Source organism: Rhincodon typus, chromosome 44 (genome assembly GCF_021869965.1).
Source record: "Rhincodon typus isolate 14 chromosome 44, sRhiTyp1.1, whole genome shotgun sequence".
Taxonomy (NCBI): domain Eukaryota; kingdom Metazoa; phylum Chordata; class Chondrichthyes; order Orectolobiformes; family Rhincodontidae; genus Rhincodon; species Rhincodon typus.
The window spans coordinates 148,532-159,027 of record NC_063375.1 but is presented as its reverse complement, the minus strand read 5'-3'; the positions used below and the strand labels follow the sequence as shown (position 1 = coordinate 159,027).

General features: G+C 49.6%; 2 protein-coding genes across 2 annotated transcripts in view; one reads left to right on the top strand and one right to left on the bottom strand.

Moving 5' to 3' along the window:
• LOC125487742 (structural maintenance of chromosomes protein 1A-like) overlaps nt 1–3,584 on the bottom strand; it is a 6,989-nt gene extending 3,405 nt beyond the window's left edge. Inside the window, exon 1 of the mRNA XM_048619924.1 lies at nt 3,368–3,584. Coding sequence (XP_048475881.1) covers nt 3,368–3,476 — 109 coding nt within the window. The 5' untranslated portion in view covers nt 3,477–3,584. The remainder of the gene's footprint in view (nt 1–3,367) is intronic.
• Nucleotides 3,585–4,154: 570 nt separating this feature from the next.
• The window catches only part of LOC109923265 (RIB43A-like with coiled-coils protein 2), an 8,799-nt gene continuing 2,457 nt past the window's right edge, over nt 4,155–10,496 (top strand). The window contains exons 1-4 of the mRNA XM_048619816.1: nt 4,155–4,451; nt 6,304–6,385; nt 7,067–7,411; nt 7,692–7,810. Coding sequence (XP_048475773.1) covers nt 4,335–4,451; nt 6,304–6,385; nt 7,067–7,411; nt 7,692–7,810 — 663 coding nt within the window. The 5' untranslated portion in view covers nt 4,155–4,334. The remainder of the gene's footprint in view (nt 4,452–6,303; nt 6,386–7,066; nt 7,412–7,691; nt 7,811–10,496) is intronic.

Genomic DNA, 10,496 nt, shown 5'->3' with positions numbered 1-10,496 from the left:
GCTGCCTGACCTGCTGCGTTCCTCCAGCTCTACACTGTGTTATCTCTGTCATTCCACCAGCTTGTGTTTAGCTTCGTTGGGACACATTAGTGGGTTCAGGGTGGAAACATTAGCAGAGGGACAAGATGGTGCACTGAAATGGCAAAACAAAAGTGGCAGGTCATTGTTACAGCTAGGGCGGAGGCATTGCATAGTCTGCAGTTAGTCTTGCTGTTGTTAAGAGAAGATTCTTAGATTGCGAGCAGGACCTCGATGGACCAAATCGAAAGAAGTACCTGTAAAGGTCCCAAATGCCATTTCGCCCCGAACGTGCATTTGAAACCAGTGACTGAGCGAGTGAGTGTTTTGTGTGTGTGTGTTAGCGTGGTGGGGGGGGGGGGGCAGCGCAAGTCAGCAGAGCAAGGGCCAAACCTTGCACTGTCACGTAGAAAATTGCCATGAGCGTCCACAGGAGTGGGGGAATAGGATGATGAGGAAAAATGAGAAATGACAGAAGAGTGGACTGGGACACTGTGGAAGGATCGCTCCTCGCTACATGTAGCCATGTCCCTGAGTTGCAGTTCTCTGCAGTCTTCCTCCATTTAAATGATACGCTGTCTTTATGTTCCTCCTTCAAAATTAAACAACTTCACATTTTCCCACATTATACTCTAGATGGGAAGGGATTATAGGCTTTGAACATGGAACTGTACAGCACAGGAACAGGTCCTTCGGCCCACAACCTTGGGCCAAACATGACATCAAACTAATTCCTTCTACCTGCCCTTGGTCCATATCCCTCCATTCCTTGCTTATTCATGTGCTTATCTAAAAGCACCTTAAATACCCCTATCGTATTTGCCTCCACCACCACCTGGCACCATGTTCCAGGTGCCTACCACTGTAAAAAACTTGCCTCTCACATCTCCTTTGAACTTTCCCCTTCGCACCTTAAATACATGCCCCCTAGTGTTAGACATTTCAGCTCTGGGAAAAGATTTTGACATGAATCCTATCTATGCATCTCATAATTTTAAACACTTCTATCAAGTCTATAATCCTCAGCCTCTGCCACTCCAGAGAAAACAATCCAAGTTTTTCTAGCCTCTCCTTAAAACTCATACCCTCTAATCCAGGCAGCATCCTCGTAAAAAACAAAAACAAAAACAAAAACAAAAACAAAGTTGCTGGAAAAGCTCAGCAGGTCTGGCAGCATCTGTGAAGGAGAAAACAGAGTTAACGTTTCAGGTCCGGTGACCCTTCCTCAGAACTGATAATGGCTGGGAAAACGTCAGTTTATATGCAGAAAATAGGGAGGTGGATGGGGTAGGGAGTAAACGATAAGATAGAGCCCGAAGACACAGAAAGACAGTTGGACAGACAAAGGAGTTGCTAACGATCAGGCTGGGAGGGTGAGTAGTTGTTATTGGGGACTATTAGTGACTAACAACAGGGGGTGTGTAATGGCAGGCTATATGGTAACAAAGCCTGGTGTGTGGGGTGGGGGGCTGGGACATGGGAGAGTTTAGGCCCTAAAATTATTGAACTCCATATGGAGTCCGGAGGGCTGTAGGGTCCCCAGGCAAAAAATGAGGTGTTGTTCCTCCAGCTTCCGTTGGGCTTCACTGGAACACTACAGAAATGTCTAGGCCTTCTTCAGAAATGTTTAGGACCGAAACGTCAGCTTTCTTGCTCCTCTGATGCTGCTTGGCATGCTGTGTTCATCCAGCTCTACACCTTGTTATCTCAGATTCTCCAGCATCTGCAGTTCCTACTATCTCAGAGACAGAGATGTTGGCCAGGGAGCAGGGTGGTGCATTGAAGTGGCAGGCCAACAGGTAGTTCAGGGTCTTTTTTGCGAGTAGACCGTCCTACCCATCCAAACCGACCGGCTATCCTAAATTAATCTTGTCCTATTTACCAGCATTTGGCCCATATGCGGCCGCACTTGGAGTATTGCGTGCAGTTCTGGTCACTGTAACATGTCACTGTTATACTATATTTACAGCATAAATCACTCAAATAATGATGCACCTTGCCTTAAATATCAGCAGAGAATCTTCTCATTCATGACTTGGAGTATTGTGTACAGTTCTGGTCACCGCATTATAGGAAGGATGTGGAAGCGTTGGAAAGGGTGCAGAGGAGATTTACCAGGATGTTGCCTGGTATGGAGGGAAGGTCTTATGAGGAAAGGCTGAGGGACTTGAGGCTGTTTTTGTTAGAGAGAAGAAGGTTAAGAGGTGACTTAATAGAGACATACAAGATGATCAGAGGATTAGATAGGGTGGACAGTGGGAGCCTTTTTCCTCGGATGGTGATGGGTAGCACGAGGGGACATAGCTTTAAATTGAGGGGTGATAGATATAGGACAGATGTCAGAGGTAGGTTCTTTACTCAGAGAGTAGTAAGGGCGTGGAATGCCCTGCTTGCAACAGTAGTAGACTCGCCAACTTTAAGGGCATTTAAATGGTCATTGGATAAACATATGGATGATAATGGAATAGTTTAGGTTAGATGGGCTTCAGATTGGTTTCACAGGTCGGCGCAACATCGAGGGCCGAAGGGCCTGTACTGCGCTGTAATGTTCTATATCCCACTTAAACCCTTCCTTATTCGTGTACCCATCCGGATGTCTTTTAAAATTGCCTCCACCACTTGCTCTGGCAGATCATTCCAAACACACACCACCCTCTGTGTGGAAAGTTACCCCTTCCCCCTCCCACCTTAAACCTGTGCCCCCCCTAGTTTTGGACTCCCCCACCCCCGGGGGAAAAAGACCTCATCTGTTCACCCCATCCGTGCCCCTCATGATTTTCTAAACCTCTACCAGGTCACCCCCTCAGCCTCTGACACCCCTCAGTGGAAAATAGCCCCAGCCTCTCCCTGTAGATCAAACACTCCAACCCAATCTTCATAAACGCTTTCAGATCTTCCCCCCCCCTGCCCAAACAGTAAACTTTCTCTGCTCCAAAACAACCCCAGTTTGTCTCTGCAGAGCTGAAATATTTCATTCCCAGGCAACACATAATAATATAATATATAATATATTATAATAGGTCGGCACAACATCGTGGGCCGAAGGGCCTGTACTGTTCTATGTTCTTTAACATCCTGATGAATCTCCTTTATCCCCAACTCCTCCTCCTCCTCCTCTCTCCCACTGTTTTATTTTAAATTTAGTTTCTTATGGATATTTCTCCCTGCAGGTTAAAAAAATAAAAATGTTGATGCTGACGGAATATTCTCCACGTTTTGACGCTGTGGGTCTAAATCCTGAGGTAAACCCAGCGGCATTATGTCCCCTGCCCCGAGGTGGTGGAGAGGGTTAAACGAGAGGGAAAGGAGGTGGAGGCCTAGCGCCGAGCCTCGGCCTCGATTTCCTCACCCGAGCCATTGGGACCGATGATAGCCGTGAACTTCTTGAAGGGCCCGATGATCTGTCGGCCTTTGTACGACTTGAAGTTCTCGATCTCGATGAGCCGCAGGAAGCCCATGGCGGCGGCGGCGACAACGACCAACAACAACAACCGCCACTGCCCAAAATAATAATCGAGGCTTTCAGCGAAGGGGCCTCCCGCCTCTTGGAGGGAAATGGCGCTCGGCACGACCTCCTGGGATTTGTAGTTTCCTCCCTCGTCAGGACCTTGGAAGCCAATGAGCGGGTGGACTACAACGCCCAGAGTGCCGTCCGAACACAGGCGCATGCGCTAGGCGAGCCTTGGAACGAGAACTACATTTCCCGAAGGACCTTGCGCCGCGCATGCCTTGTCCTGTAACCACGTAGCCCGCCCTCCCGATCCTCGCACTCTATTGGCCGCATGGGTGAAGGGATTCGCCTTCCGATTGGTAGAGGGGTATGTCAAGCATTCACATGGGGCGGATGGAATGTTCCATCCGATGCTGCTGGGAAGGGGGGGGGGAGTCAAACAAATCCAAAGTTTCAACTCGGCTATCCTGGTTAGAGGGTGGCTGTACCGCACTGACATTTACTGGGATTTAAAGTGCTGACAGGCGGTTGCAATTCTCTAGCGCGGTGAGAAGTGGTGGAAGCGTCTCTTTGTGAAGAATGGGTTGGTAGGTTCACCCCCCCATCTCGCAATGTTCGCTGTTGCTATGGCGACCCAAAGCGTCCCCCCTCTCCATTGTTTGCTACAGTGGCCAAGTTAGCAACAATTTCTTTGGTGTTTGGGGAGAGCAGTCTTTCTGGGTGTCTTCGTGAATGAATGGTGGCTGGCCACCAACCCAGGGGAAAGCAAAGACTCAAACACTGCCAAAGTCCAAAGCCCACTGAAGATAAATAAAATTTCTACAGATTAATCTGTTTAATATTGTGTGAACAGAGCCAAGGCAACATGTACAAGTTGGACCTGCCCCTTGACCCCAAGGAGATTGCATCCATCGAGCGGAGGAGAAACGCAGAGGCCCAGCGCCAGAGCCGCATTTTCAATGCCAGGCAGAGGACCATCGGGGTGAGCGACCCTACATGTTGGTGTGAGGGGCTGTTTGGCAGATGCCCGCGGGATCAGGGAGTGGTCTCCCACTTATCCCTTCCTGCCCTTTCCTTTAGGCTGGGGGTAGGGTCTGTCAGCTCGTTTTGGCTGATTTGTGATGCCAACATCATGGTTTCAATTCCCACGCTGGCTGAAGTTACCATGAAGGAGCTCTCCTCCGTGACCTCTTCATCTCACCTGAGGTCTGGTGACCCTCAGGTTAAACCACCACGAATCGTTTCACTGTCTCTAATCAGAGGGCATGCCAATGGTCCAGTACAACTGTGGCGACTTTACCACTGGTCTGAAACTTGCCTTCAACCCTTAAGAAGTGAGCAATTTATTGCCTTTAATCGTCAGGGCATTGAGTACAAGAGTCAAGTTGACATATTGCACCTTAAGAAGACTTTGGTTAGGCCATACTTAGAATATTGTGTTCAATTCAGTTGCCACATTATAGGAAGGATGTGGAGGCTTTGGAGAGGGTGCAGAAGAGGTTTACCAGGATGCTGCCTGGATTAGAGGGTATGAGCTATAAGGAGAGGTTAGTAAAACTCGGGTTGTTTTCACTGGAGTGGGGGAGGCTGAGGGGAGACTTGACAGAAGTCTATAAAGTATGAGATGCATAGATAGGGTTCACAATCAGAATCTGTTTTCCAGAGATTAAATGTCTAAATCCAGAGAGCATGCATTTAAGGTTAGAGGCAGAAAGTTCAAAGGAGATGTGAAGGGCAAGTTTTTTTACACAAAGTGGTAGGAGTCTGGAACGCGCTGCCAGGGGTGGTGGTAGAGGCAGATATGATAGGGGCATTTAAGGGACTTTTAGATAAGCACATGAATGTGCAAAGAATGAAAGGATGTGGCTCAAGGGCAGGCAGAAAGGATTAGTTCAGTTTGGCATCATGTTTGGCACAACATTGTGGGCCTAAGGGCCCGTTCCTGTTCTGTCCCGTTCTATTCTGTTGTAACTGGAGAGGAAAAACGTTAATTGGTAGCATAGTGGTAACATCTCTGGATGTGTAATCCAGCAGACCCGGACTGTGGCAGTTCATGGAATTTAAATTGAATAAAATCTCTAAGATTGTGAGCAGTCACAAACACACGCACCATCCCAACTGTGAACAATAACGGGCCGTTCCTTCAATGTCGCCGGGGTCAGAATCCTGGAACTCCCTCCCTAACTGGGCACTGTGCGGGGTGACCCTACACCACACAGGGACTGCAACAGCTCAAGAAGGCAACTCACCCTCACCTTCTCAAAAGGCAACTAAGATGGATAATGCTGGTCAGCAACACCCTTACTCCATGAATGAATACAAATAACTCCAAAACTACAGAATACTATTTTCTTTGGGATTCTGAAGTTACGAAGGAGGGTCACTTGACTCGAAACATTAACTCTGATTCCTCTCCACACGTGCTGAGCTTTTCCGGCAATTTCTGTTTTTGTTTTTGGTTTCCAGTGTCTGCAGGTCTTTCGGTTTTATGTGTAATTTTTTAAGATCCAATACACAAACGTTTTCCATATTTACTAACGATTATTTTATGTTGTCCTGCATTGTGGTCCGACTGCATACAAATCGACTTGCAAACAGGGGCTGCCTGTCTTGTGAAAGCGGGGATTATTTGATGGGGCCATTCATAGGGTAGGGGGCCTGTTAGATAAAGGAATGGAGGGACCCATTGGAGAGGCTGAAGTAATATTGGGATGGAGGGAGTCCATGTGGAGCTAAAGTAGTGGCATGGGGCAGGCGGGCCGAATGGTCAGCCTCAGCCCTGCTAGTTCTTCCGCTTTCACTGCTACAATTTTCTCTTTTGCTTCACTGTCAAGGTGGACACCCCGTTTCTGGATCAGCAAGTACTGGATAAGATGGCAAGAGAGGACAGGGAACGTCTGCGGGACAAAGCTTTTGGTAATTCCTCCGATCCGCTGCTCTGCCCCAATACTCACGCGAGACCCTATCACAGCATTAAGCAGCAAGTCAATCCGAGAGGGAGCCAAGCCCAAACAGGGATATCGGAGCAAGGGAGTGCACTCCAAACAGTCTGATACATCAGCGTGTTTGCAGGACAGTGCAGAGGGAGCTTTACTGTGTATCTAACCCTGTGCTGCCCCTGTCCTGGGTGTGTTTGATTCAGACAGTGTAGAGGGTCATTTCCTTTTTGTTTAAGAGTATAGAGGCAGCTTTACTCATTCAGCTCTGAGGGAATGCCGCACTGACGGAGGGCTAGCGCTGAGGGAGCGCCGCACTGTCGGAGGGTCAGTGCTGAGGGAGCATCGCACTGTCAGACAGTCAGTGCTGAGGGAGCGCCGCACTGTCGGAGGGTGAGTGCTGAGGGAGCGCCGCACTGTTGGAGGGTCAGTGCTGAGGGAGCACCGCACTGTCGGAGGGTCAGTGCTGAGGGAGTAGGCACTGTCGGAGGGTCGGTGCTGAGGGAGCGCTGCACTGTCAGAGGGTCAGTGCTGAGGGAGCAGGCACTCTACGTTATTTAAGAGTGACCTTTGGCAAGACTTCCTGACACAGACTGAATGAGTAATCAATGCTGAACTGTGTGTGTGTGTATATCTTATTTGCCACCCACCCCCTGAGCAGATGCAGACAGCCTCCGCTATGACAAGACCGCCCAGCTCCTTGAGACACAGGAACAGGACAGAGTCCGCCAGCTGAACCGGGAGGTGGAAGAATTCTGGACCCGGTACCAGAGGCCAGAGGACCAGCGGGAGTTCGACCTGTGGGACCCACAGCTGCTGAAGAAGGACAAGCCGGCCCGGGTCAGTGATGATGACCCCCGCTGCGGACCCTCCAGCTTGCAGAAGTTTGAGGGTGAGGACCTAAACGAGAGGGCGCGCAAGAAGCTGCAGCAGCAGGAGGCACGCAAGTGGCTGACAGCACAGAAACTGGAGAGGCAGAGGCAGGAGCGTGACCAGAAGTTCGCAGGTAATCACACTCTCCATCCCCGAAAACCTCCCCTCGATCTGCAAACTGATCCTCGTTCCCCTACTCGACTGCTCCCTTCTGAAAACTCCCCCTCAGCCCCCAAACTGATCCCCATTCCCCTACTCGACGGCTCCCTTCTGAAAACATCGCTTCAGCCCCCAAACCGATCCCCATTCCCCTGCCCGACTGCTCCCTTCCAAAAACTCCCCCTCAGCCCCCAAACAGATCCCCATTCCCTGGCTTGACTGCTCTCTCTCCCCCCTCACTTTCCTCTCCACAGATGACCTGTACCACAAGAAGGAGATGGAGCTCGACCAGAGAGCCACCGATCTCGCCCAGATGGAGGAAGATGCGCGCAGAGCCCTCGCCACTGCCACCCTCAACTACAACATGGCTTTGGTAGGGGCAGCCCCAACCTCCCCAGGGGTGGGAGAGTATGTTTGGAGGGGGGGGGGCGGGGGTTGGTTTGCGGATGTCATACAGTTTTGTCGTCAGTAGCTATTCACGAAACATCAGAAACCATTCCCTGAAGGGTCAACGTCAAGGAGAGGGGAAAAAATTGGGCATTTTAAGGTGATAGATCATATGCTCAGAGGTGGTTTGAGAAGGGGCATTTTCACCCCAAGGGTGGTGGGGGCAAGTCTGGAATGCACTGCCCAGGGATGGGGAGTCGAGGTGGGGAAACGTCACCACCCCCACCCTATAAGAAAGGACTGGGACAAGTGCTCAAAATGTGAGAACATTCGAGGTGAAAGGGCCTAGTACAGGAAAATGGGACATCACGTGGGTAGTCATCCATTTCAGGGCAGGGCGGACTTGATGGGCCAAAGGTCCTCATCTGCTCTGTGCGAATTTATGATCACACCAGCCCAGCAACTAATTCTGAAGGGCTAGTGGCATGTTACGAGGGGATGGGAATACAGGAGTGATGAAGTCTGGCTACAAGGACTTGGCAAGGCCACACCTGGAGTATGCTGTGGTTTCAGACCTCTCATTTTTGGAGGAAGGTACTTGGGTTGCAGGCTGTATAGCTGAGGGTCTCTCATGGCCTTTTCCCCCCAACAATTGACAATGGTTTCACAGTCAGTAGATTCTTAATTCAAGTTCCACCATCTGTGATGGTGGGAGTTGAACCTAGGTCTCTCCAGAACATTAGCAGAGTTTCTGGATCAATAGTTTAGCGATAATACCACTAGGCCATCACCTCCTCTTAGTCTTGCAACCACCTCTGATATCCAAAAGCTTCCTTGTGCAGGCATTGTATCAAAGGTCACAGAGACTTCCACCGTACCCTTGTCAAGTGTGCCTTTAAAGGCTGCGAGAAGCTGAAGAGGGAGTTATTAGTGGCTGCATGGGTTATAATTTTGGTGTCATCTGCAAACTTACTAACCATACCTCCTATATTCACATCCAAATCATTTATATAAATGACAAAAAAAAAAGTGGACCCAGCACAAAGTCCTGGGGAGTTTGCCGAACAAAGAGACTTCGGAGTGCAGATGCATAGTTCCTTTTAAAATAGAGTTGCAGGTAGACAGGGCGGTGAAGGCGGTGTTTGGTACGCTTGCCTTTATTGGTCAGTGTGTTGAGTACAGGAGTTGGGTGGTCATGTTGCAGCTGTACACAACATTGGTTAGGCCACTTTTGGAATACTGCATCAAATTCTGGTCTCCCTGCTACAGGAAGGATGTTGTGAAATTTGAAAGGGTTTAGAAAAGACTTACAAGGATGTTGCCAGGGTTGGAGGTTTTGAGGTATAGGTAGAGGTTAAATAGGCTGGGGCTATTTTCCCTGGAGCATCAGAGGCTGCGTGACCTTTATAAAAGTTTATTTTAAAAAATCATGAGGTACATGGAAAGGGTGAATAGTCAAGATCCTTTCCCCAAGGCAGGGGAGTCCAAAACTAGAGGGTATACGTTTAAGGTGAGAAGGGAAAGATTTAAAAAGGAACCTAAGGGGCAACTTTTTCACACAGAGGGTGGTGTGAGCTGCCTGAGGAAGTGGTGAAGACAAGTAACAATGACAACATTTAAAAGGCATCTGGATGGATACATGAATAGGCAGGGTTCAGAGGGATATGGGCCAAATGGGACTAGATTAATTTAGGACATCTGGTCAGCATGGACGGGTTGGACCGAAGGGTCTGTTTCCGTGCTGTACAGCTCTATGACTCTAGTGGGTGGAGGGTGACCATTCTGGCAACAACAGCAGTAAGACAACACGTTTCTTGAAATGCAGAGGGATCTGGGTGACCCAGTCCATGAATCACGAAGCATTCATACACAGAAGCAGTGAGAGGAGGAAGATAAAGGGACTGCTGGCCTTTGTTACAAAGCAGCTGGAGCATAGATGTCAGGGTAACTTACTCCATCCGTTACAGGATGTAGGAGAGACCCCGCCGGGAGCACTGTGTACAGTTCTGCTCCTCTCACTGAACGAGGGATAGACTGACACTGGAGGCAGTTCAGAGAAGGTTCCTTCAGCTGGTTCCTGAGGTGGAAGGGGTCTGTCTCCCAAGGAGAGGGTGAACAGGTTGGACCAGTCCCCGTCAGAGTTTGGAAGAACAAGAGGGTGATGGCATTGAGACATATACGATTAAAAGGAAAAGTTGACATCATCCCAGATGACAGACAGCGGGTTTAACCAGAGGGTCAGCAGGCCTCAGGTGAGGGGGCAAGATTGAGAATGTGAGGCCTTCAGCCGGAGCAGGAATTGAACCCATGCTCAGCATTGCAAACTGGCCATCCAGCCAACTGAACTAACCAACCCCTAGCATACATACAATAGTGTGGGGAAGGGTCTTTACAGGGTGGGTGCTGTGAGGAGGTTTCCCCTCTTGTGGGGGAATCTAGAATAAGAGGGTAAGGTTTCTGAATAAGTGGCTGAGTGGCCGCCTCCTGTTCCTGTATAACAGGGTCGGTCGGGGGGAGATGAATGGCCTCCTGTTCCTGTATAACAGGGTCGGTCGGGGGGAGATGAATGGCCTCCTGTTCCTGTATAACAGGGTCGGTCGGGGGGAGATGAATGGCCTCCTGTTCCTGTATAACAGGGTCGGTCGGGGGGAGATGAATGGCCTCCTGTTCCT